Here is a 27,787-nt window from a genome sequence, read left to right on the forward strand (position 1 = left end):
CCTTCCTTCTACATCCTTCTTTACTTCCTTCCTAAGTATCCCTTCTCTTTACCGGGCCGACCCGGCCGGACTGAAGCATTTAAATTTCGCCACGAAGGACAGACACTTCATTCTTCTGCTGCAGTTCTTTTTTTCTTTACTTGCAGGCAGGGAGGCACGACCGTCTTTGCCCCCCAGGCGGACCGAGCTCGCACAATGCCAGGCGGGGCTCCCCTGCTCGCTCCCCTCTCCAGCTCAGGGAGAGGGCTTTCGCGGCCGGGGGAGGCGCAACACGGGGGAAGAAAGACAGGGATTATGGACAGTGGGATTTTGAGACACGGGGGGAGCGGGGCGGGAAAACTGCGACGGGGGAAATGCGACATGGGGAAACGTGCTACACCCGTTAGGGACTGCCTGTGTGCATTATTTGTGCGCTTTCAAATTTTCAGTGGCTTTATGCCCTGCCACATACTATTTGTCCCATATGCAGCTTCATCCATTCACCTTCAATGTACACTTTATTGACAGTTTCTCCTGGTGCAAAGGGCCCAAAATGCCACGTAACCTTCCAACCCCTTGGACGATTTGAATCTGCCGCCGTCATTTGATCTATCCGTTCTTTCTCCCTCTTCCGTCTTTTTTGGCTCACGGTCTCACGCTTTTTTTTTCTTTTGAACGCGATATCCTTACGCTCTCTTTACAGAAGCGACGTTTCCCATTCACCTCCCGCAACGCAACTTAACTGCCCGAAGAGCTAAGAACTCTGATGCGTGCACACGACATACTCGCGAGATTAACGCTATCAAACACACGCATACTTACGATCGAGGCACTGCACCTCCACACAACCAGGACTGCGCTTCTGGGAGTACCCCTCACTGGTTAAATCAAACTTGAGCAATGTTATGGGCGCCTACACAAAAGGAACAACAACGAAACGCTTGAAACTGCGGCCGGAGTGTTTGGGGACATAGTATCGTAATTTGAATTTAGCGTTTGCTGCATACTTGGACGAGAAACAGGGACTGGGAAAATACAAACCACACGAAGCAGGTGTTGGTTTGTGCGCCAACGTCTGGTTTTTTTTTCACTGTCTCTGTTCCTCGTTCAAGTATGCAGCGCACGCTAAATTTGAATTCAAGAGTATACATAAATTGTTAACGTCACAATACTATCGGGAACGAGAACGACAGCTAGGAGAACGAGGCGGCCACGCAAACAAGAATTCACGCAGCTTTAGGTACACAGCACAGTGGTGTAAACACAAAAACTACAACAAACATAAACTAACGACGTTACTGACCTTGATGGGAAAATGAGCGCAGAGATGCTCTCTTTTCCGCTCTTCCGTGTCTGTGCAAACGCCGGAGAGCGGCATGGATGATCCGGCTGATCTACGCTGAGCTCAGGCTGCAAGTCTCTCTTCAAATGTCGCAGTAGGTATGTAATACCCCTGACACACGGGCACCTAATTAGACACCTAATAGGATAGGGAGATCGCACCAATACTAGCATCACGGTATAATCACGCATCTGCAACTTCGTTTAGCTAATAGCAATCAACACCACGCTGGTTCTGACAGCGCAAATAGTTCACTCATTGGACACAGGGAAATGCTGCGCTTACTTCGGCGTTGTCCCTAGGCGATCAAAAACAAGCCAAGTGACGTCACGTTTTGGTCACGTGACCCAAGGATTTCTTTCCTCCTTTTAGCCGTTCCGTGAAAAATCGAGGGGCTTTGGCCATGCTGACGGCGCTGACGACGTTGTTTTGTGCATTTCTTGTTTCTTGTTCGTCTGTCCGTGCTTTTGCGGCACCGTTTCAACAGAACGGACGGACGGCTTGTACGCTGTTGTGGTTTGAAATGTCAGCTGTTATTCCAGCTGACGTATCTAGGGTGCTACCGAGCCTCACGTCAATGTGCATAGGTACATTGCATTGACTGTGCCTTGATTACCTCGCATGCGTGGTCCTTCACAAAATTCCTAATAAGTGCTGTGAAAATAAACATTTTTTACTGGCTGAAATACCTAGAGATGCTTCCAATTATTTCTTGAGTGTGTAAGCAATTCTTCACAAGCTTGTTCCGCGCAAACAGTAAAATGGTCTGTCAACAATGAGCAAAAGGCCCGTACGTTTTTTATTAATTTTTTTACAGATATCTGCCCTCTTTTGGTAATGCCTGCGTTTCGCGCGTCCACACAAAACTGGTAACCGCAGGTAAGGAAATTCCTTTCTGCACACTGTCTGCATGTCACAGCCACGCTGGTGGGTTAAAGTACTCTATGACACCGAGAAAATGCCGGGCGGGGGCAAATTAAGCCGGCGACGCTTACACCAAATAAGCCAATTGTGAAAGCTGTACCCGAATTTCTCCTTGCGCTCGCATTCCGTATGCAGAGCCCGTGGTGCGTTGATACCGAGTCGAGCTTTTTGCGCGCATTTTTATTTGTGTCGCACGCATCCGCAAAGCGCAGAGCACTTCCTTTTGCGTTTTTTTCGCTTTTCGGCCAGTTGACGTGTCTCCTGCGAGCTAGAACAGTCTTCACAGCTGTCGAAACCTCGCATTATCGCCCCACAGCTGATTTGGAAATTTTACTAGAAATAGCTACGAGATTACTTTTTTTTTGGTACAGGTATATTCTCTACCTATTGGTGCAGAGGAGAGTCATTTAAAGGGCTAACCGCATGCGCCGATTTTTTCAAATAGAGCGCAAAGCGCGCATCTCAATGTGGAGTAGTAAACAGCGACAAGCGAGAAAGATTATAACACTACAGCGGGGCCCTGTGACGCTGTCTCCGGCGGTCACCAGAATCGCTGCGTGTTGCTTTGTTGCGGAGCCTCATTTCGCGTCCGCTGTCATGTGCAGGTGTCAACAAGATGTCAACTGTCAAGAGCACCAAATGTGTGCGCAAGCTCGAACGACCGCGACCCCTCCGGCTCAACTCCGACTCGGACGGGGCTTCTACAGCGTCGACAATCGGCCCAGATAACGGAGTGCTCACCGATTCACCTGGTGAGAAGCATAGGGGCTTTTCCCCGCAGCCTGGCTTTGCGAGAAAAGCTCCTGGAGACATTGGCGCCTTTCTATCTCTGTTGTCGTTCACTGGCCAGGCTTGCAGTTCAAAACAGGGACTTTAAATAACGTGTCTAAAAACTAGCGCCGTCATCAGCGCAAATGTGGGTACGGTCGTTCTCGAATATCTTGCTCATTGCTAAACTTGATAACAGACTTGGGAAACTGGCTACCGGTACTTTTTTTTCTGGAAATTGTTTTGGAACACAGCATTAGCTGCAAAGACAGGTATAAAGATTAACCGTGGAAACAAGCCATTAGACGCTCCCTGGGAAAAGCATTGCCGGATGAAACTGTGGTTGCTGTCCAAGCTGTCATTCACACAGCCGTTTTTCACCCCGTCACGTCACCGTCTTCCGTTGTGGGCGATGGTGTTTTTCTCGCCGAAACCGGTGCGACAGTGACGGGAAGCTGTGCTCTACGTTTTCTTTGCGTCAACGCGACGGAACCACGCCGTGGTAAATTAGCTAATCGCAAAAGAAACTTTTACGGCTAAATTAAGTGAAAAGTGAGCACACGTAAAAATCTAAGCCATTTTCTTTACTTTTCAGACTAAGCACGCTTAATTCTAGGCTAAACTGATTACTAGGCAGATGACCCTGTACTCTGACGGAGCGCTCCAGTACGAACGCTACTCCGTTTACGTTGCCTTCGCTGTTTTTTTTACGGAGATGGTGACGGCTGTGTGAACGAGGGCTAACACCCGTGCTACAGGAGCATTTTGAAGGCATTTGACTCGTATCTCATTTCACACACACGACACCTGTGAGCTGTTAAACGACGTTTTTCAAAGGCTTTGGTTGAAATTCCATTTGAGTGAAAGGACCACCACCAATGACTTTTGAGGTGCTTAAAGGCGTTTGAAAGGTGGATGGTCATAGTCTGTGGCACAGTTTCTGCATGCCATAAATACAAGAGCAATTATTTACGAGCAAAATGCAGTGTTTAAAGTGCACGGCACTTGTTTTTGTTTTGTATCACTTGCTGTACGATTACATGGGAACTTGGCACTCCCAACACTGACGGTGTGAAAAAAGAAACAAGAAACTTTGGCTGTTTTGTGCATGTTTTGTGTGGTGCGCTTGTAGATCGTTATCAAATTCATTGCTAATAATTGTTTTCTTGCCAATTTCAACTCCAATATTAATTTTTTGTCAAGAACGAAACGGCGGCAGTGGCAAAACCAAAACATGTCGGGTGAGTGCAGAAACTTTCAACTGCCTTTGAGAATGGTCGTGTAGATCGGCGGAACACTTTCCATATCATGTGGCATTTGAAATTTTGAAGGCCATTCGATTGCAGTGTCCCGTCAAACGGTTGTGCAGCACAGATATATGGCAACAGCGATAACTTTTATCATGTCTGTAGTCAGCTGTTTGTACATTTTCTTTTCTCTTGTGCCGCTCAGCATCATAGAACAAGTTACGGACCAACTCTCCTCCTCTGTTCATAAGATTGGCTTCAACGGTCAGTTTTTTTTGTGTTCAGAACCCTGTGGACAGCAAAAGTGTGATAAGCCCCGTGGACTTATCGGTACGAGGATGGACTGAGGCGCACCCGCCACGGTGGCTCAGTGGCTAAGGCGTTGCGCTGCTGAGCACGAGGTCGCGGGTTCGATTACCGGCCGCGACAGCCACTTTTCTGATGGAGGCGAAAAGTAAAAACGCCCGTGTGTGCGAGATTTCGCCGCATGTTAAAGATCCCCAGGTGGTCAAAAATTAATCTGGAGCCCTCCCCTACGGTGCGCCTCATCGCCTGCGTTGCTCGGCACGTTAAACACCATAATCAAATCAATCAATGAACTGAGGTGCATTGGGGGCATACACTGCTGTAGTCTGTGCTGTGGCTTATAGCCACTGCCGTAAGGGGTGCCCGAATGCTCATACAGTTACATGCACTGGTATTGTGAAGGCAGAGCCGCAAGCCGGGATAGCCATCACATCGTTGCAGTGACTTACCACGCTTTATTTCATCCGTAACTCAGCAGAGACAGTTTAGCTCATATTTTTGCCGTCTTGCGCCGCACTTAAGGGAGCACACTGGTCTTAAAGGAACTTCTTTTAATTTTCAAGCAAACTCTGTAAAACTTGCCAGTCTTGCTGCTTTTCCCCCACTGATTTCGAATATGCCACTATCTCTTTGAGTCAGTCAATTAGTTCTCAAGATTAGTGGAGATAATTAGCCATTTTTGGAGGAACGATAGGGAAAACAGTGTTGCTCGTAAAACTGTAATCTTTATATTTTCCAATATTATGAACAATGGTGAATGCAAAAAGATAAGTGGGTTTTTGATGCATCGCTTGGAACTAATGTTACGGCTCATTAAACCTCGGTGACACCAGGGGCAGAAAAGCATTTTGAGTGCCTATTTCAAGCACTGGAGTTTAACGAGCTGTAAAATTCGTTCCAAGCAATGCATCTAAATATTGCTTCTCTTTTTGTGTTCACCATTGTTCATAGTATTGGAAAATATAAAGATTACAGTTTTATTAGCAACACTGTTTTGCCTATTGTTCCTCCAAAACTGGCTTATTATCTTTATCTTGGGAACTGATTGACTGACTTATGACATAAAAAGATATTGACATATTCAAAATCAGTGGGGGAATAGCAGCAGGAATGACGCGTTTCACAGAGTTTCCTTGAAAATCAAAAAAGTTGTTTTAAGACCATTGTCCCCCCTCTAAAGGGACCCTGCGGAACTTCCCATAGAGGCTTTCACCTCCATGCCTGGAAGCGCTGCGAAAGCTGCAGCTATCCTCAGCACGGAGCGGCACTGCGGGATTTGCTCTTTGGTGCAGATACGCCTGCCAGTTTCTGCCTTGCTTTTGTCACGTTTTTGTTTGAGAGTGATTTTCAAATGCGCTAGGGCAACTGAAAGGAAGCTGGCCAATAGTTGCGACACTGCTTGAATGACGTCATTTGAGCACGCAAACAACGCGAAGACCGGGGAAGGGAGAAGAATACTTTGATTGATTGATTGATTGATTGATTGATTGATTGATTGATTGATTGATTGATTGATTGATTGATTGATTGATTGATTGATTGATTGATTGATTGATTGATTGATTGTAGGGTTTAACGCACCAATGCAACGCAGGCGATGAGGAGCGCCGCAGTGGAGGGCTCGGGATAAATTTTGAACACCTGCAGGGGATCTTTAACGTGCGCCGAAATCTCGTACACACGGGCGTTTTTGCTTTTCACCTCCATCAAAAAAGCGGCCACCGCAGCCGGGAATCGAACCCGCGACCTCGTGCTCAGCAGCGCAACGCCTTAGTTACTGAGCCACTGTGCCGGGTAGAAGAATATTTCGAGCAAGTGTATCAGTAATCTGCCGGGCTCAGAGCAACAATTTTGGGCTGAGGTACCTTGTCGGCTTGTATTCAAAATTCTACGATATTTGCATGATTCTAATGCGCCGCCCCCCAACTGTAATGCGCACGTGACTTCACGAGGGAAACTTTGATGAAAATGCTTCCACTTGTTTCTGCCCTGCGGATTAAAAATTGGGCTTTGGTAGGAGTTTCTGTCCGTGTTGCTCGCCACTTTGAAGCCGATTTTGGCTTTGAGCCCGATTGTAATGCGCACACAAACCTGAAGGCTGGTTTTGGCAAAAAGGGCCGTGCCTTAGAATTGTGCAATTACGGCAAAGTTGTGCTTGTTGGCTACAATCTGAAAGCATTGCAGATTTTTAAAATGTTGGAAAAAGTGTTGCGGGGCCCTTTAAGTAGGAGTTGATGGAGGGAGGGCCTAATATGACCACATGGAGCTGCTCCTTGCTCACGGAGCAAGAATATGCATGTATAGGAGGGGAAACTGCCCTTGTGGTGGAAGTGCAAGCTTGCGACCGCGTAATATCACATGGTACTCACCTACGGGGCAGAAACTTGGAGGCTCACCGAGAGGGTTCAACCTTAATTGAGGACGACTCAGTGAGCAATGGAGTGGAACATGATAGGTGTAACATTAAGGGACAGGAAGAGAGCGGAGTGGGTCAGGGAACAAACGCAACCATGAGGCAGAGATAATTAGAAGGATAAGAATGGGGTGGAGTGCGTACGGCAGACATTCTCAGATAATGAATGGCAGCCTACCAGTGTCCCTGAAGAAGAAAGTGTATGACAGCTGCATCTTACCGGTACTCACGTACGGGGCGGAAACTTGGGGGCTCACTAAGAGGGTTCAACCTTAGTTGAGGATGACTCAGCAAGCAATGGAACGGGAAATGATGGGTGTAGCATTAAGGGACAAGAAGAGAGCGGAACATATTAGTAGAAATTAAGAAGAAGAAATGGACGTGGGCAGGGCATGTAATGCGAAGGCAAGATAACCGTTGGTCATTAAGGGTAACAGAGTGGATCTCTAGAGAAGGCAAGCGTTGCAGGGGGCGGCAGGAAGTAAGATGGGCAGATGAGATCAAGAAGTTTGCGGGGATAAATTGGTCGCAGTTAGCACAGGACCAGGATTATTGGAGATTAATGGGAGAGGCCTTTGCCTCGCAGTGGGTGTAGATAGGATGGTGATGAATATCACAAGGAAAACCAAGACGGACTGCAAAGCTTCGTAGCTGTGACAGCGAAGACGAGGGTAGTGGTGTCTGATGAACGGAATAATAGTACCCGCAATTAATCTGCTCAGTAAAATGCCGATTGCAGCGGCCATGCAGTTCTCCCACAACAGGTGCTGCTAATTTAGTCCATGCCAAGCGCTTGTGTCATTATCCAGCTGCCCTAGGAAGTGCCATTTACCGATATGTCTTGTGCTTCCTCCGTGACCTTGTGGCTTTGAGCAGTACAGCCAATCATAACCTCCTGCCAGAACAGCAGCTGATGAGTGAATGGACGTGCCACGTGAGAGTGTTCAGATGAAATAAGGAGGCTGGCATTAGAATGAGTACTCTGTGCAAACTATGGAACGGGGTGTAAAGGAAACAGGTGCGCACGGTGACTGTCTGCGCAAACTACACTGCGTGGTGTGAAGGAAACAGGTGCAAATGGTGAATGTAGTTCTTTTTCTTGCTACTAATACGACACAATACTGTGCAAGTTTTGTGATACGAGCCTTCAGGCTGTCCGTTGGGAAGTGTGATGAAATGGGGTGCTTGCACGTCAAGTTGAAGTTTTGCCCTTCCCTGTAGATCCTTGCATTGCGTCTCAAAAGAGTATTTCTTGCTGCTTCCGCCGTTTCCCGCATTCGTGGATGTGCTCCTGAGGTGAGCGCTCTGTTTCCAGAGACGCCTGCCTTCCCAGAAGAGGAGGTGGTCAGGGAACTGGAGAGGCTGCACACCTCTGTCAACAACGGGAACTTCGATGCCACCCTGTCTACCCAGATTCGGTCTCTCTGCGCCATGCTCACGGCGAAAGGGGCCTCCATGGACAGCGCCAACCGAAGTGCGCTTGTTTTTCTCTTGGGCCAGTACTACGTTGAGGCTTTTGTTAGCAGTCAGCTACAGGGCATTGGTCGTGGTTGTCAATGAGTTGTGGAATATTTCACACAAAAATTCCATCAGTCTAATGGTCTACAGGAACCCATAATTTCCGACCTTGCCACTCTGATGGCCTGCCGGTCTGATGGCCTGCTGGTCGGTTGGCCTGCTGGTCTGTTGGCCTGCTGGGCTGCAGGCTTGCAGGCTACAAGCTTGGCGGGCTACAAGCCTGCTGGGCCCATAGCCCAGCAGGTTCCCGTAGCCCTGTGGGCAGGTTCCTGTAGACCAGCGGGCTCCTGCTGGCCTTCCACGAAATTATTGGGTTGATATGCTCTCCGAATACCTCAATCACAGCAATGAAAACAAGTTTTGAGCAACGAATTCTCTTTATTTCCCAACAGCATCATTTCCACTGCATGTCGGATCCAATATATATTGGATCCACTATATATTGGCTCCTTTTTAACAATAAAGCTGTTAAGGTGAGAGCCGAAAACAGGTTTAGAATAGAACAGCTTCTGGTCTTTGCAGTGGAGGTTCCTTTTGCATGTGTGTGCATTGAGGGTTGGCACAAAGACAAAGGCTGTACTGGTCCCTATCTTGTCCCATGCTTTCGAGGCAGTTGCGTTTTGTCGTCACAAAGACGTACCACTGGGTTCTACAGCTGGTAGCTTACAATATGCACCAATTTACCAGCGAAGCTGTTTAGCAAGTTGTAACCTTTCGTGTGTGCAGTTAAAAATACCAAGAAATTGCCGAGCGCGCACACCTGAGTGCAGGCCTTGCGGCGACTGCTGGGCAGTTCGTTAAACCAAGTAAATGCCTTGCGCTTGTGTGTGTGTGTGCCCGTGAAGACCGCCCAGCGTCCAAACTCCAGCGTTCGCTGTAATCGTGGCAGCAGCTGCTCGAAACAAGAAAGACACGTGATAGCGTACACCCCTCCAAAGTGGTGGAGAATGATTATCACTTCTAAAAAAAATGAAGGAAGCTCACACTTATAGCAACAGTGATGAAGTAGAGGTCGTTGTGGCAGCGAAGAAGAAGCAAATCGGCTGCAATTTGTGGGCTAACGTACGGGATAGCAGAGGACCCCGGCTAGCTTTGCTAGAGAACACTACGCGCCGTACACTAGCCCTGCGGAAACCGAAGACTCACGCCGAGTTCGGGTACTCACATGTGGTAGACAGGCTCCGGCAATCCAAAGTGAGGCTTTATTGCCTGGCAGATACAAGGCATATACCAGACAACACGACTATTGCTCGCTGGGAGACAGTGGCTCCTGTCACTCGCTCAAGCCGCGGGATTCAGACCTCGATATCCGTCATCACGACCGCGGGAGCAGGAGAGGCATCCCGTGGCGACCGATCAGGGCAGAATCTCTCAGCAGAGTTTGTGGAGCCAACTGGGTTCACCGTCATCGGGGCATTCGGAGTAGGCACTGCCGAGCCAACTGATTCCGACCAAATCACCCAGTCGACTCCCGGCGGAGCGCTCATTCGTCCCGCAGGTCAGCTCGTAGAGGAGAGGAGGTCTTCCCCTGGTTGGGGAGAGGGTGGCGCAAAGGAAGGTGACAAACTGGTCCTCCTTCCCTCGCGTGCTCACGCACACGTTCGCGGTGAGCCGGTCTGGCGCGTCGCGCGGGGTCATGAAGTGGACACGACCTATGTGACGCGCCGGCTATCCAAAATGGCGGCTACCAGCTCGCGAAAACATGTGCATGCAAGGGGTAGGGAAACATGGTCCCCACAAATTGTGGACTTAAAATCATCCTGAAGGTTGCCTGCAGCGTCGCTACCTTAAAGTCTTACGTGTTAGTGTGAGCTTCCGTCATTTTTTGTATAGCCCTTGGGCATCTTGGGACCTTCGCTGGTTACCATTATGGGCAACCCTCCCATGCCTCCCTGTTTCTGCAGAGGTGCTGGACCGCTACTTTGTGACGCTGAGGAACGCCGCCCGTGACGAGAGGCTCGACGCGTGCAGCCGGCTGAGGCTTCTGCAGATGATTGAACTGCGAGGCATGGGCTGGCAGGGCAACAGAAACGTCCAGGACTTCTACCAGAGGATGATCCAGCAGTTGGAGGAGGAGGTGGGTGGCTTTTGTGATGTCCCACAACGGTGGGAAGGATCCTGGGTGGGTGTTTGTCACGACAACCCACCCAGCAGACGGGAGACACAGGAAACATTTAATTAACACTGGCGATATTTTACATAACAAGACGAGGCAAATCACGGTATGTTATGCTAACGGGTCCTTGTCGTTGCAGTTCACGGAATAGGTGTCTTGTAGATGGTTAAATCGCAAGTCAGATGTTGCCGCTGAATTCGTGGTTGTCTCAGAAGGTATGCAGACATGAAGCAGGTCGTGTAGATCTCCGCTATAGCGAGTCCAACTGAAGTCGCTTCGAGGTCAGTGGTTGTGGCCCTGTGTGTTGTCAGGAAGTGCTGCGGGTGCGAGGCACGACCGTTCGAGCCTGGATGGATCATGTCTGAAACCGTTGCTGGCGCGTTGTCTCCCTCCAGGATCGTCGCCTGGAACTCGAATCTTGAGGCTGGAGGTGTCGTCTGACTCTCCCCTTGCTCCAATGGCGTGAGAGCCTAGAGCTCGTTCCCATGCATCGCCATGACTCGCCCTCCTCATCCTCCCTCTTCTTCTCGTCTCCATTTTCATCTTAACGTTGGCACACTCCGTACCTCGTGATTTGGCACGTGCTCCTTCGGAGGGCTGCCCGTGACAGGTCTCCGTCTATTGAGGCTGTACTCACGCCTCGGGTGGGAGTCCATGCTTGCCTGTGAGCCTGCTGAATCGCTTGCACAGTGCTGCCCATGTACTTGTCCTCTAAGAGCTCGCTAGTTGGTTCGCCTGTGATGGCTTTCTCAGGAAAAGAAGCTCACTCAGCTCTGTTTGTGTGCACCTTATTAAGGGTGGTGGTAGCCCGGAAAGACATAGCCAGGGATGAGGAGAGCACTGGCACGGCCGCTTGATGAAAAGTACGTCCGGCCGGCCGAATGCGGCTCTCCGCCAGTGACGGTGTTAGTTTCCTTTTCCGCCACAGCGTCAGCCCTGGCGCTGATCATCGGTGAAAGAACCGCGGCGGCAGAAGCCGCTTCGATGTGCTCTGAGGTACCCGTGTAGACAAACAACCATGGTTGATCACATCATAATTTTTTGGCATTTCCGAAGTAGACACGGGGTCAGGTATTGTTGTTGTTGGACAGACCGTGGCATTTCCTTTCCTCTTAGCGAGGCTTGGCAGCATGCGGCGTGTTAGAAATGTCCTTTACGGGGCTGTTTATTTTGTCAACATCTTTCTGACTAGTATGCATATAATGTTAGGTGCGTCATGGTGCTATTTTCATATGAACTGTGTTGAACCGTTCTTTTGTTGACCACCGAAAAACAAACAGGAAGGACCGAAGCCTCTTTGTTATTTGTGGGACGCAAAAATCACCCAATTGTAAGACGCTGTGGTGTATCATCGTGCAATAGTGACTGGACTCCCCCCTCCCCCCTCTCCTTTTATCGCGTCCTTCAAAGTTACGGTAATGGCGCCTACGATTCTTTCTTTGCAATATCTCTGGCCGACCACCCGAAATTTTGACACAGGAAATTTTATTCCCGTTAAATTTCTGCAAAATATTAAAAGGTACAAATCAAGCCACATAAAACATTTTTTACAGTATTGTCTCTTCAAAGGCCTTCTGGAGGCCTTCAAACGGTTTGGTTATCCTGTGGTTTATTGTTTTTATACCGAGTGCACTTGTGAGTAAGTAGTCAACTGTCAAATGGAAGTTTACGGGTGGCACAGGTGTGAATCTCTCCCCCAGACGGTTCACCACTTGGGTCTTAAACGAGAAAGCTGTGTGAGAGAGAGTGGAGGGGGGAGGAGCGGGAGGAAATACTGTATTCTGCATAAGACCTGATTTGAAAGATGCTTTTGTGACACCACCAATCCAGCAAGCAGTGACCTCTGCAGTTTTTTTTTTTTTTCATACGAATATTTGACACATTTTGTGGCTGGGGTGTGGGTTCTTGCTGCTGGTTACACCACATAAGCTGGGAGGCTGCGAGGCGCGGAAACACGGCATCACAAAAAAGCCTGCAAATTTTCTCTCAGTGCTGTAGATGCTGGGATTTTAGAGGTTCCTTACAAATGCGCGTATTAGCTTGCACAGCCGGACCTTTAGCGCACGTGGCTAATTAAGCCTGCCTTTGCGGAGGACACAGAAACTGACACTCTCTGCTTGTGTATGTTAGCTTTCAACCGTACTGCCGACACCTACAGTTTTTAACAGAAAAGTATGTCTCTCAACCTAAACTGGTCAAGCACACCACCAGCTTTGCCGAAGGTACTGCACACGTACCTTGAATTCAGTGTTTTTACGAACATGGAGCAACTTCGCTCCTTTGAAGGCTGTTGCTTTGGGGTGAACATGCTCGTTTGTGCCGTCAAATACCGAAAGCAGCTGAAGGCTAACTCCGCGGGATCCCGTTTGAAAGTCTTGTTAATATCAAAATTGATAAGTCGATGTTTTTGCATAACAAGTACTGTGATATTTAATTTGTGGGGGTGCGTAACTGTGTATGCGAGCAACTGAAATATGTGGAAATTTTATACTCGACCAGCTCTACTGAGAAACTGCTGAGCATGAGGTCGCGGGTTCGATTCCGGGCCGTGGCGACCGGTTTTCTGATGGAGGCGAAAAGCAAAAACGCCCACGTGTAAGAGATTTTGGCGTACGTTAAAGGTCCCCAGGGGGTCATAATCCAGAGCTCTCCATTACAGCGTGCCTCATCGCCTGCGTTGCGTCGGCGCGTTAAGCCTCCACAATTAATCAATCAAATCTACTGAGAAACTACGTGTACTACAGCGACCGTCGTCTTTATTGTCATGACGGTTGTTTCGTGGATCTCTTCAGTGGGAGACTCCGTCCAAGCCCTGATTTTTGCGTTACGTGTCTTCAATTTAAGTGAAGCAGTCAACCTCGAACCACACAAGCCTCGCGTCGTCACCTGAAACAAAACAGTGTCTCGTTTCGCCCGTTACTATGTCGTGAAGGACGAGTCGTATAGCAACATTTTTTTTGTAATTACAAATGGTGAGACATAATTTTTGAATTTTCGAGCCCTATTAGCTCTCACAGCGAGACAGCTTGAGCCTCTAGGCAGCTGAATCTACGTTTGTCAAGTTTAAAATATGCAGTTCTTATTAAGTTGCGCTCAGGATAGTTTCGAATAATTTAGCGTAATAATTGCTGGCAATCGAACAGTTTCATTTTAGAGAATAGAGCCAACGGAATTTCAAAACCAAATTCACATTGCAACAGCCTGTGTAGCAGTTTTCCCAAATACCGGGGGGCCGTTGATCAGCTGTTGAAACGGCGGGGTCATCGCAGCCGTCTCAAACCACGATTACTGATTCCTGACTGCATTCTATGAGATTAAATTTTTAGGGATCGCAAAGTCATCTTTCCGGTCACTGGTACTACTAGTAGTTTCTGTATACGTGAAATGGGGCGTTGGTTAAAGCCGCTTTTATGCGGGATGGTCCCCGCAACTACGAACATGCTCCGAAGTGGGACCTGGGGGAGCTGATAATTATGACGATGTTGATTGATAGTGGCATCCCCTTTGTGACGGGGTAGTGACGTGTCATCTTACCAAAAAAAATAACACAACTAATACACCTATGTTTGATACTCTTAGTTGAATACTATTTGTGCTCTTAGAGCAGGCACAAAACACTTTTTTATGATACAGGTGGTAGCTTCCCTAGGCCAAATTCCCCTCTCTGCTTTTCGTCCACTAGCATTCTAATCTTCTTTTCGTCGCTTCGGCAGCCCTGAAGTTAACACCCTCTGTGCTACCCTCAAATCCTAGGGCTTCTGGAAGCCCAACATATCCCTCTTGTAGATTTGGATGGATACCCTCGCATTCTAATACTGTGTGCCGCATAGTTTCTGTTTCTTCTCTGCAGATCACGCATACCCTGTCACTTTGTGTATACTTGTCCACGAAGCTCTTAGTTTGCAAGCAACCTATCTCTAGCCTCAAAAGGCAAAGCACTGCCCTGGGCATTATCGTAGAAATTTTCCTTTCTGATGCCCAATTTCGCAGCCCTCTACATCTCTAACAACGTTCTAGCTTCCATTTTTTCTCACCATTTATTCGTTTCTGACAGCCTTGCCTCTTTTTTGGTTACCTTGGCTGTCTTGGCTTCTCCACTGTTCTTTCTGTATATCGTCGTTAGCCTTATAGTATTCTAGTTCTCCTTAGCCACTCTGTGCCACGCTTTTCATGTGTACGTGCCTAAAAACCTTAGCTGTCCACCTACGTTGATCTATCGCTGATGTGTGGTGCCACCAGTGAAAGTAGCGGCCACGAGTGGATACTCCGCTGCCACGCACTCCCACATTGCCGCCGCACGACTCGTCAGGCTGGACCTGCTTTCCATCGAGCGGCCATGGCACTGGCAACTGACCATGTAGTACTGTGTTTATTGGAATATAAGGCAAGGTTTTTTTTTTAATCCATAGTCTCAAAGTCATAGCCCGCCTTATATTCGAAGCTTGGAAATAGTATTTTTTTAAATGCAGAGCATTTCTTTAACTCACCATGTCACCCGGCGTTGTCGGCGTTGGCATGCCTCGGCGTCCGCAACAGCCGTTCCAGGTGCGCCCTCTCCCCCACTCCTCCTCGCCTGCTCTCCGCTGCTCCTCGCGTGTTCTCTTGCGTTCGTCGGCGGTCGCAGTTGATAAGCGATGGAAGCAAGACCTTCAACTAGTACCTCGATGCAATCCAACATCAGCGCCGAAGCACTAGTTCAAGACGTCGTACCATCGTCATCGTCGACGGCGGCAGAAGACAAGGCGGCGAGGCGGCGGGCTGCCGACGCCGAGAGCAAACGTCGTAAGCGCGCTGCCGACGCCGAACTTCGTGCACGCGAAACCGCGGCCAGGCGTCAACGTCGACAACCGGATCCCGAGCAGCGTGCACGAGAAGCAGCGGCCCGGCATCAGCGTCGAGAAGCGGACCCTTCGAGTCGAGAGCAAGACACAGCTTCGAAACGTCAGCGTCGGGCCGCGGACCCGGCCGTACGGCAACGAGAGGCGGCGGCGAGCAAGCGTCGTCGTCTGGAGGCCGCCGCCGTCGCGGAAGCCGTCGGGCAACGTCAACGGGACTTTGGGGTGCCGACGCGCGCTTCAACCCCACTATGCTCTGCATTTACACGTGTCCCTCGCGCGGGGGCATGCGACGGAGGATTTTTTCTTTTTTGACTCTCCAAACTGCACCCTCGCCTTATAATTCAGTAAATACGGTAACTACTACACGTGTGCTTTGCAGATGTGGTCGGAGCTAGCCAATGCCCATTCGCATTTTGTCTTGGTCTGCAAAGAACTGCTCGCGCGCCTTGTGTGTGTTTGCGTGACATGCAGGGCCTGTCCTGTCATGCTGTTCGCATTTTGCTAGCACTACCGGCAGAGGTGCCACTGGCAAATCTACTAGCTCAGTTGTCAGTCTTTGGGAGCTGAATTCATCTCTGTCTCTTCTCTTCACGGTCCTTTGTTGGACCAGGAGTCGGAGCACAGGACAACAGACAGCAGCACGTCCCCTTCTGGCGCCTCATTCCTCAACTCCTCCTGGACTCCCCTTGGAAAGGCTTCGACCCGGAAGCAGTTGGCCGTGCAGTCGCTGTCGACCGTGGTGCAAGCAAAGTCCCCACCCCAACCCACGGACATGGCCAAAAGTCTGGGAGTGTCTGGCCAGCTGGCGGGGTGAGTGGCTGTAATTATTGGCACTTGTGTTCTGGGATGGCCGTAGCAGCAGCAGGTGCCGTGCCGACGTCACAGCTTCATTGGACGAGTCTTTTTCATTCTTTGCACACAGGATACCAGGCCGGAATGTTCTGAGAGATGGAGCAGCCATGCAGGGCTTGGACTATGGAAGGGGTACGTATATGGACGGCTGCTCCTCACCTTGATTCGCACGCTTCTTTTGCGGTGGGGAACTTTTACTGTGTGGTGAATAAGAGATGGGGGATTTCGGCGAGGTTTTCGTGACAATCTGTGTTACTATTGTCTACAAAGCAGCTGACAGGAGAATGAAGAAGTGAAGAGTGCACATAGAGAGAGGTTCCTTCGCAGTGCTTGCTAAATGCCAGAGTTATTTCGAGTCAAAGAAGTAGGTATAAAAAATTGCGTAACGGAAAGCATACCTTACGTCGAAACGTGCATTTCTTCAGCTGAACACAGTACAGGAAGAAATCGGTGTGCATTTGCTATGCCTTTCACCGATCTCGAGATCAGGATAGAAACGCAGAACATGTAACAGACTTCAGGCGCAGGTAGGGGAAACAGGTGCGTGTTCTATTGTTTGGGTATTTTGGACTTTTTCAGTTTGTTTTTAAAGGCAGAGATTTCAAGCGATGCTTGTACTTTTCTCTGCAATGATGGATTCGGCTCACGGTCCTGCTATTTTGTTCAGCACTGAGACCAGTGTCGATGCACGGTCTTCTAGAATCGAAATGAAAATGTGGCCGCCATTGTGGAAAGATAGCTGCCATGAAGTCTCTTTCCTCCCAGTCTTCTTCGAAACAAATTTTTTTATTTCCTGCAAACTGTTTTGTTTTCACCAAGACAGAGGGCAGGGTAGTGGCAATTGCAATTAGAGTAGGTGTAAACGGGTCTTCTTCAGTTTCGAGGAAAGTGAACAAGTGGTGTCACCGGACCGGTGTTAATGTGAAACAAAGTAGGGTGTAGCACGAAGTTGTAAGAGATTGTGAATACAAAGTGAAGGTTTGGTTCATTGAAAAAGCTGCCTGGGTGGAATAACACCGACACCTCTCCTAACGCACAAATGAGCGACTTAATGAAGGAAAATGGAGAATGGACATCCCACACTCTAGCTACTTTTCTGCACTCAACTCATGGCACAGTGCGGGAAGGTTGTTGGGGTTCGCTCAGGCTGGCAGAGAAAACAGAAAAATATAAGTTATATTGTGTGCCTGCTATCCCAAGTGTAACTTCGACACGTAAATTCCCAAAATCAATACTACACAAGTGCAGAGGATACTACGAAACAGCACGTCTTTGGACTAGAAAACCTTGCATTTTGTCTTAACGGCCCCTTGAATGCGAACCGACGAGCGGTTTGTTTACAAACGCACTTTCAAAGGTGCTCGCTAATCGGGGCAGCACCTGGTTGTGACTTGTACCACCGTTGTCTGCGGAATGCTTTCCCATTGAGCAGCTGTTGCTGGTGTCTATTCCGAAGACGCCAGCAAGAAGTTCTGGCAGGAAACCTCGTTTATAGAAGTGTTCTAGCAACAGCTGATGGTCAAAGCTGTTCACTCGCTCGAGTTGGCAGGAGGGGCAAGGACTCTCAAGGTCCTTGTGTCATTTTGGCCCGAACGTAGCTCAGAGCTTTGGCCTCTTCTATTTGCCTGCCCAGGGTAGGTTCGAGCAGTTCCGGGGCAGCCCAGGGCTGCTCCTGCCACAGAGTTCCTATGGGCAAATGCGATTCAGAGCTCCTTGGAGCTGCTTAGAGCTGCTCTGAGCGGGCAAATAGAAGAGACCGCCTAGGCTCTTCTTTTTCAGTGGCTGTGCTATTCAACCCTGCGTCGTCTACGATAGAAATTCTGTTCATGTTTGGATGGTTGTTCAACGAGTTCGGTGCCGTAAGTTGGCTTGTTGGGACAGACTGTCTGTTGACCACCTGCATTGACGTAGGCTGTCCTCTTGTGTCCTTTGGCCTCCAACATGATGCTGCCTGTTCTCAGTGGAGAAGTCAAAAGTGGTGGGCATCATGTGACCTGTCCGCACGATTCAAGACATGCAAGTGGTCTTCTCCTCCCACTGTGGCATCCTGTGCCTGGCATCTTGACGTGCTTTGACAGGGCAGCCTCCCCGAGCATGTGCTACGCTGCTTCTGATGGTCCGCCCTTGCTGCACTGCTTTGGCCAATCCCCCTCAGTTACGGGAACAACGAAACGTTTGGCGAAAACGGGATGTGGCTAGGTACCCGAACTGGTACCTGCTATAACACAGGAACCGATGGCCCTCCTTTCGGGAAACTCAAGTTTGGTTGTGCGTGTTCTTGAGCCTATTTGTTTTGTTGTGCCCTTGGGGGGGACGTTAGAGATCCCCAGGCTGTCAAAATTAATCTCAAGCCCTTCACTACAGTGTCGGTGTGTTAAAGCTCATTATCAATCAATCAATCCCTTAGGTGGGAGTTTTCTAGTTTGCTTTCAAACCCGTTTTATGTGTGGAGGAAGCGCAGGGCAGCGGTGTAGTGGGGTGTATGGCCGTACCCTGTTTCGTCAACCATGTGCAGCACTGTGCAAATGCTAGCGAAGGATTCCCACAGTCTGAGGATTCTCTACATCATGGGAATAGTATGTGTGGGTCCGACCAAGGCTGCACGATCGTCAGAGAGGAAGTGGTCCTCGAGTGGGTATTTCCCTTCCCACCGTGACAAGGGCAGAGGTGTGTGTACTGTCACAATTCCACTCTTGTTCTGATTGGCCGAAACAGGTGCATCCGCTCCTCTCATTGGCCGATGGTCCGCATCATCCTTGCCTCTGGTACGCATGGTCTCTGTTATGCGGCATGCCCGAGGCATGCTGCTCGGCTGCTCGGGAATTTTCGTGCCCTGATTGGAAACTGATTCAGCTAGTCCCTGCTCTCCATAATGCGTCCTCGAAGGCATCGTGTTGCTGCAGTTGAGACTGAAGCGACTCTCGTCTTTTTTTTTGTTTCTTACTGTTTTTAACAGCGTAATCTATTGAAAAAATTTTGTCCACCCCACTTTTGCCTCGTGATGCACCTACTGCTGTGTTGCTTTGAGTTTTGCGTCGGTGTGTTTACGACTTCGCTTTTGCTGCAAGTGTCTTGTTTAGTTTTTTGGTTGTCGCTGTTGCTGAGCCTTGGAAACAGCCCTTCTTCCGCATGCCTACAGGAGCAGCTTCCTGTCTTATCGAGTGTTGCCTGCATTGCATGCCCATTGCAGCCCCCAAGCAGCGTGCTTGAACTTTGGCATGTCCGGGAGTGGTGTTGGATGTTATCTCCCAGTGCAGTGCTTCTTTGTTGTGTGCCAACCGCTTCTGTTGCAGTTCCAGTGGTGCCCGGAGCGCATGAGCACCGGCCAGTGCAGACCAGGGGCGCCCCAGTGGTGGAGAGGGAGCACTGTGAGTGTACCCTCGCCCATGCTTGCTTTGCGACTCTCTTTGAAGAGCACGGAAGTCACAGTCACAGTTATCCCACTTTGCGTGCCTGGGTGCATTGGGTTGCCTTGTGAGCAAGGCCAGCCTACTGAATTGGGCAGGATGGATTGGAGCACCTTAGCATGGGCTGAGAAATGTATTCATGGAAAGGTACACAGTGGAAATATCGAGCGCATCATTAATTTGTGGCTTGGACCGAAACGGGAGTTGTAGGCGACTCGACGGAATTTCGCTGCGATTAGGCAGTGAGAAAAACAAGGCATGAGAACACTGAGTCCTACCAGAGCCCCTAATCGTGTCCTGCGCTCCGTTACTTCAAAGCAGTTTGTGCAAGAAGGGAGAGGCATGTCCAGGGGGACTCTGAGGCCAGTGGGGCCAGCTGGGAAGCCGAATGTGCAGACCTTGACCTTGACTTGCAGAGCGGAAGAACAGTGTTGCCGGATCTAGCGAGCGTGCTGGTTGTGGTGCCATCCAGGTTTCTGCGTTCATATCCACACGCAGTGTGGAGTCGCCACTGTTCAGCACTGTCAATTGTTTCGCCCCTCTGCAGTTTGAGGGGGGACAGTACTCTCAAGACAGGTCCTTTTCATTTTTAATAAGTAAACTCTGTGAAACTTGCCAGTCTTAATGCTTTTTTTCCACCGATTTCAATAATGGCATTATTTTTTGAGTAAGTCAAGTAGTTACCGAGATTATTAGCGATAACTAGCCATTCCTGGACAAAGAATAGACAAAACAGTGTTAGCCATAAAACTCCAATCTTTATATTTTCCAATACTATGAACCCTGGTGATGAGTGCAGTAAGAGAATCGGTTTTTTGGTGCACCGCTTGGAACTAATTTTTCAGCTCACTAAATTTTGGTGGCACCACTGGCAAGAAACCATGTCGAGTGCCCATTTCAAACACGAAGGTTTAATGGGCTGAAAAATTAGTTACAAGCGGTGCACCGAAAAACGAATTCTCTTACTGCACTCACCGGGGTTCATAGTATTCAAAAATATAAACATTGGAGTTTTATGAGCGACACTTTTTTGTCTGTCGTTCCTCCAAAAATGGCTAGCTATCGCTAATAACCTCGGTAACTACTTGACTTACTCAAAAATTAATGCCATTATTGAAATCGGTGAAAAAAAAAGCAGCAAGCTGTTTTAAAGGAGCCATGAAGGGAAAATACGACTTCGTTTAATTTGAAAGAACTAGGATTCAGCATCTCACTCCGTTCCATTACAGCCACAAAAGATGTTTTTTTTTACGAAAAAAAAGCAACAATTATTTAAAAACTTCCAAATTTTGCGCCACAGTGACGTGTTATGAGCAAGAATGACGTCATACGGGCCAACAATAAAACACAATTTTCCGTGCGTTAACTGCACGTTAGCATTCAAGTGATGCGGTCAAATGAAGCTAGAGGCCCCATTACAGACGTCCAGTCATGTGTCGTCGCGACAGGTCAGTTAGGTGGCCTGCCCGCAGGGGCGCCTTGCGTTTCAAGGTGACGGTAGTGGCGACAACGCGGACCCCGAGCCCATGTGGGTTGGACCCACCCACGTCCTCTGCTGTGCGTGGCTTTGCCGTGTCCGGGGAAAAGGGCATCCTGGGGGCTGAGCCAAAGCCAGGGTAGTGTTGGACCTTTATGGCCCCCTGGCAGAGGCAACACACCACTTCGGCCCCGCTTCCCGTAGACGGTGCCCCCAGTCTGACCCGACCTGGGGGGAATCAGCCAGTCGCCTTTTCCTGTCCTCTTCTTCATTCTTTTGCTTTCCTATCGTCTTTCCCAACCCTGTCCTGTCATCTCTTTCCTTCTTTGCTTACATGCTTCTCCAGGCGGCGAGGGTTAACCCTGTGCAAAGACATCACTCTTGATTTCAAGCATAGGGTTATAGTGGCAATGTACGGTTAGCGTGTGCTGAAAAAGCCACGTTCCCTTGTTGGGCTCGGTGGTGGGCGACCTGCCTTGCCACCGAACACATACTTGTTGTATGGCATCTACAAATCCCTTTTCCATGAATCGCTCTCTTAAAAGGGGGCGCACCGAGGCAACCACCTTTGAATTTTTTCTTTCAAAGAGGCAAGAGTGTTTTCCACGCTTTTACGTGATGCACTCGGAAAATGAGAACACAACAATGAGAAAGATGTCACCATTTCTTGTGTCCAAATGTCTGTCGAACCTCATTGGGGCGGGCTACGAGGCACAAAAAATGTCCAATGGCGACCTACTGATTGAAGTTAAAGATAAGACTCAATGTGACAAGCTCCTCAAAGTTGACAAAATTGGTGACACTGCTGTTACTGTTAGTCCTCACCGCTCCATGAACACCGTGCGAGGTGTTATAAGTGAAGCAGACCTCCTAGACCTTACTGAAAATGAACTCCTTGAAGGCTTCCTTGAGCAAAATGTCATCAAAGTCCAGCGGATAGTCATCCGCCGCGAAAACAAAGAAATCCCCACCAAGCACATTGTTCTCACCTTTGGCACAACGGTTCTCCCAAAGACCGTAGAAGCTGGCTACGCGAAAATCCGAGTCAGACCTTACATCCCCAACCCGCGCCGGTGCTATACTTGTCAGAAATTTGGCCATGGATCACAGAGTTGCAGGGGTAAGCAGACATGTGCAAAATGCAGCAAAACCAACCATGTGTCAGAAAGCTGCACTGCCCCACCACACTGTGTCAACTGCAGCGGTGACCATGCTGCATACTCACGCTCAGGCCAGCAATGAAAATAAGAAAAAGAAATCATTGCGTTGAAAGTAAAAGAAAACATCTCTTACCCCGAAGCACGCAGGCGTCTTGCTATCACGCATAAGATAGCACACGCCGACGTGGCGCGTCAGCGGGCGGCGCCACGTGCGGCAACTGTCCAATCAGGGACCTCATTGGGAGGGCCTGAGGAGACATCTTCAGCCCCCCAGGTGCAAACAGCAACACCTGCTGCACCTCAAGGAAATGGTGGCCCGAAAACGGCCAATGTGTCAGCTGCAGCCTCACGGTCTGCACAGCTGACTAACACCACTGAGACGGTTGTAACCTCACAGGAGAACCGGAGGCCAGCCAAGGCCCCAGGTCTCAAACCGTCAACAAAGAAGCCTTCTTTTGAGGCTATGGACACAAGTGAGGCATCCTCTACGTCAATCACGCCGAAGGATCGCCACAAACCGCTGGAGCGTACGAACTCCCAGGAAGTGATCAAAAAAGCAGAGCTCCCTAAGGTGTCTCCTACTGGAAAAGGCTCTGGCAGCTAACAAGCTGAGACTGTCTTTAGTAACAAACGTCACAATACTAGCAATGGCTTTTTGTAGTGTACTGCAGTGGAACTGCAGTGGGCTTCTGAAAAACTTGGATGATGTTAAAGAGCTGCTCTGGGAGCATGCACCTCTGCCAGTGTGTCTCATAGAAACCCACTTAAGCAGCAAACACACAGACTTTTTGCCCCAGTACATCACATACAGAAAGGACAGGCAAAACACCAACCAACCATCAGGTGGTGTGGCTCTTATCCTTCAAAGCTCAACCACAGCTAAGGAAGTTAAACTCAGGACTGAACTAGAGGCTGTAGCTGTGAGAGTTATATGGTTGCAGCGACTAATAACAATTTGCTTTATTTACATTCCCCCAGACAAGCGACTACAGAAATCTGAATTTGAAAATCTAATGGACCAGCTTCCAGAGCCGTACATAATAGCAGGAGACTGCAATGCCCATCATCCTCTCTGGGGCTGTGAAAACTACGATTCAAGAGGGCGAATGATAGAAAAATTACTAGTCTCCACTGGAGCTTGCAAACTGAACAAAAAGAAGCCCACATACTTTAGTCCCACGCACAAAACATCCTCATCAGTTGACTTAGCTCTCTGCACTGCTACTCTCTTCCCACTACTGGACTGGCACGTCCTGGATGACCCTTATGGAAGCGACCACTTTCCAATCGTGCTGAAAGAAAAGGTAGTGTCGACACATGGGCAGAACAGTGTACCACGATGGAGGATGGGGTCTGCTGACTGGAAAAAGTTTCGACAGCTCACCTGTCTTCCACGTGACTATCTAGATTCACTGGACACTGACAGCGCACTTTCCTTTATCGAAAAGCACATAATTGAAGCTGCTAGTGAATGTATCCCACAAAGTTCTGGTAACCTAAAAAGAAAGCCGATTCCTTGGTGGAATGAGGACTGCCAAAGTGCTAGGAAAAAACAAAATGCAGCATGGCGCCTCTTCCGTAACTCTCCCACGACTGAAAACTACATAAACTTCAAACGCATCAAATCCCAATCGAGAAGAGTGAGACGGATAGCAAAAAGTGAGAGTTGGGAGAAGTACATAGAGGGCATTAACTCTTACACCGACCAAAATAAAGTATGGAATAGGATACGCAAGTTGCAAGGGCAGCAGACTTGCCCCCGCCCTCTAGTTGATAATGCTGGTGGCACTCTGGAAGATCAGGCGGATGCACTGGGAGCATACTTTGAGTCGGTTTCAAGTGCAGCGCACTACTCAGCCAAGTTTCTTAAATTGAAACGTAGGGAAGAAAAACTGCAACTTCATCGTAGATCACCTCCAAGTGAGGCATATAATGCTGAGTTCTCTATTGCTGAGTTCGAAGCTTGCCTAAACACACTTGGTAAAGCAGCACCTGGACCTGACAATATTCACTATGAAATGATCAAGAACTTGCACCCAGAAACTCAACTTGCATTGCTGTCACTTTTTAATAGGATCTGGAACAATGGATATATCCCTCCAAGACTGAAAGAGGCCATTGTTGCTCCAGTATTGAAGGAAGGGAAGAACCCAGCAGTTGCATCTAGCTACAGATCTATAGCTCTGACTAGCTGTTTGTGCAAAGTATTTGAAAAAATGGTCAACCGAATATTAATGCATTTTCTAGAAGCAAACAGGCTCCTGGATCCATTCCAGCGTGGCTTTCGAGAACAAAAATCCACGCTTGACCAACTTGTGTGCTTGGAGTCCCAAATAAGATATGCGTTCGCGCATAAACAGTACTTTCTGTCTGTATTCTTTGACCTTGAAAAGGCCTATGATACTACTTGGCGGTTTGGTATATTGAGAGATCTTTGTGCCCTTGGGATACAAGGAAATATGCTAAAAACAATTGAAAGCTACCTCTCTGATAGGACATTTCGTGTAAGGATAGGCAGTACTCTGTCTAAACCATTCACACAAGAGACAGGGGTGCCGCATGGAGGTGTGCTGAGCTGCACACTTTTCATTGTAAAAATGAATTCCCTACGTACTGTACTTCCGCCAACCGTGTTTTACTCAGTGTATATTGACGATGTGCAGATCGGCTACAAGTCCTGCAATCTCTCCTTTTGTGAACGCCAAATTCAGCTGTCAGTGAATAAGCTCTCGAAATGGGCAGATGAGAATGGCTTCAAGTTTAACCCCTCAAAAAGTGCCTGTCTACTGTTCTCGAAAAAAAGGGGCATTGCCCCTGCACCAGAAATCTACTTAAATGGACAACTGCTTCCTGTTAAAACAGGACGTAAGTTTCTCGGATTGATCTTTGACTCGAAACTCTCTTTCACTCCCCACCTGAAGCACCTGAAACTGAAGTGTTTGAAGTCAATGAATGTGCTTAAGATACTAGCACACATGAAATGGGGCACTGACAAGAAGTGTTTACTACACCTGTACAAAAGTCTTGTTTTGTCCCGCCTAGATTATGGATGTGTAGTTTACGGGTCAGCCTCTAACACTGCGCTGAAACTGCTTGATCCTATCCACAATCTGGGCATCAGGTTGGCCACAGGGGCCTTCCACACTAGTCCAGTACTGAGCCTCTATGCTGAATCAGACTGTTGGTCTTAGGAGTACCAGCGAACTTTTATTGGTATTACCTATGCCCTGAAGGTTACGTCACAGCCTCAGCACCCGTATGACTCGCTGATAAGAGATAACTCAAGAATGCTGCTCTTTTCAAATCGACCTTCCTTAGCTCAACCATTTCCACTGGTGATTAACTCCATCTCTACAAACCTATCCATCTCGTTTGATGACACCCTCAAGATGACCCCAAATGAACGCGTGGCACCCTGTGATATGAGCATAATATCATGCGACACCTCATTTAGACAAGTAGACAGGAAAGGCTCACTATTGGAAGTCAAACAGCACTTTGCATACCTCCATGACAAGTACAAGGCTGCTCAGTTTTTCACTGATGCATCGAAGACCAAATCGGCTGTGGCCTGTGCAGCTGTTGGACAGCAGCTTTCAATAGCAAAAACAATGCATACAAACACAACCATATTTACAGCAGAAGCATACGGAGTATATCTGGCTGTGGACCACATTATCACAAGCAAAATACATAAGTCTGTTAGCTTCACAGACTCACTCAGCGTTGTCACGGCTCTGTCCACTGGAAAAAGCACCAAGAATCCCACATTTACTGCCCTTCTTAAAGCTCTGTACAAAGCACACCAGCTAAATTTAGAAATTATAGTGTGTTGGGTTCCTGGCCATGGTGGCATAGCTGGCAACGAGGAAGCCGACCAGGCTGCTGCCAGAGCAGCTGAAATAACCAGTATTGACATCACGCAAGCTCGTTACATGGATTGAAACCAGCAGTAAAACACATTCTCCTTCAGCTCTGGCAGAAAGAATGGGACGGAGAAGTAAACAACAAGCTTCACTTGGTACAACCTATAATTGGCCGATCAGCTACCAGCAGGGGTGAGACAGCTGAATCAGATTTGGGAGCAGTTTTTGGAGCAGCGAAATCTAGATTTTGGAGCAGAAGAACCTTGATTTGGAGCAGAAGAGCGACATTTATTATGTCACCTTAGGAGGCGAAAAAATTACATTTTTGGCAACTCACAGAGGAAAAGTGTACTTTTTAATTGGTTTTGAACGTACATAACAGTGAAACAGCCTTTCAATAAAGTCTTCTTCCAGAGTATCACAACTTCACTACCTTTTTACAATCCATTTTTAAATTCTCAGGTGCTATGCATAGACAGCGTGGGGTGCCATTGAAAATATCGAATTGAAAAACTAAGCAATTTTAAGGCATTTTTATTATCCTGTGAATGCCGAAATTGTTATTTTTGTAATCCCACACTTGTCTTTACGCACAAGCGTAGATCCACGGCAAAAGTTGCGCAAAGCGCGGTGACAGTAGTCGTCGCACCCCACCAGCCCTCCATTCAATCCCCAAGGTGCACGTTCACTAACATTGTAATCTGAGTACCGTTGGTATGTATAGCCACCTCCCTCTTGGCATTAAATTTCACTTCAGATAAATGAAACATTATTGCTAGTGTGCAATAATAGCCTGTCCTGCTATCGGACACTGCTTGAACATTTTGCGGCGATGTAGCCTGCGCCGCCACACCGAAGTGTCGATCGTCCCATTCCCGCCGGCCGCAAGCTTGCTGTGAAAGGTAGCAATAACTCAGCGTTTTATAACCCCGCAATGAGTCCGAAATTTCCCTTCAAGCATGCGCCGGACTCACACTCAAGGCTGAAACACAGCGAATTCGCGGGCGCCATGTTGTTTTTGATTAACTCCCGTCTTTCGAGTCGCGGAACTTCCCGCAACAGATCAAACTACAGAATGTAAACCCAGCCACCCCCATACATAAAACCAAGGTGGAATCGGCGAAAAGCGCTCTGCCTAAACCACAAGCAACTGCTTTGCCCGGCGACCATGTTTTCACATCTTTACCCAACCATGATTTCACATCTTTACCATACCAAGATGGCGGCGCCCAGTAATGTCGTTCCGGAGATACGGCGCTCCAAAAATTGCCGTTTTTTAATCAACTTGCACAAGTAGTTTGACGCCTCAGTACACATATTTTTTCTACACGACTTTGCAATGGTTTTCGATGGGATAATTTAAAACGCACAGAATATAGCATGTGCAACCCACACTGACTTTCGAAAAAACTATAACGGGGACAATTTTATGCAGGTTTTTATTGAATGATCAATCAATTAAACCTTTATAAACAGCATAACCTTGGGGGTGCTGGAAAATTATGCCATCAGTAAGCCTTTTTCCCCACTGAAACCGACGGGAGCAGCGTTTTTGGAGCAGTTTGGCGCAATTT

At 48.4% G+C, this 27,787-nt stretch overlaps 1 protein-coding gene across 1 annotated transcript in view; it reads left to right on the plus strand.

The window, feature by feature from the left end:
• The first annotated feature begins 2,365 nt into the window (after positions 1 to 2,365).
• The window catches only part of LOC144164308 (uncharacterized), a 98,503-nt gene continuing 73,081 nt past the window's right edge, over positions 2,366 to 27,787 (plus strand). The window contains exons 1-4 of the mRNA XM_077694804.1: positions 2,366 to 2,388; positions 2,851 to 2,997; positions 8,295 to 8,453; positions 10,402 to 10,574. Of these exons, the coding sequence (XP_077550930.1) occupies positions 2,862 to 2,997; positions 8,295 to 8,453; positions 10,402 to 10,574 (468 nt within the window). The 5' untranslated portion in view covers positions 2,366 to 2,388; positions 2,851 to 2,861. The remainder of the gene's footprint in view (positions 2,389 to 2,850; positions 2,998 to 8,294; positions 8,454 to 10,401; positions 10,575 to 27,787) is intronic.

Source organism: Haemaphysalis longicornis, unplaced genomic scaffold (assembly GCF_048455015.1).
Source record: "Haemaphysalis longicornis isolate Haplotype H1 unplaced genomic scaffold, Haemaphysalis longicornis Haplotype H1 scaffold_13, whole genome shotgun sequence".
NCBI classification, from domain to species: domain Eukaryota; kingdom Metazoa; phylum Arthropoda; class Arachnida; order Ixodida; family Ixodidae; genus Haemaphysalis; species Haemaphysalis longicornis.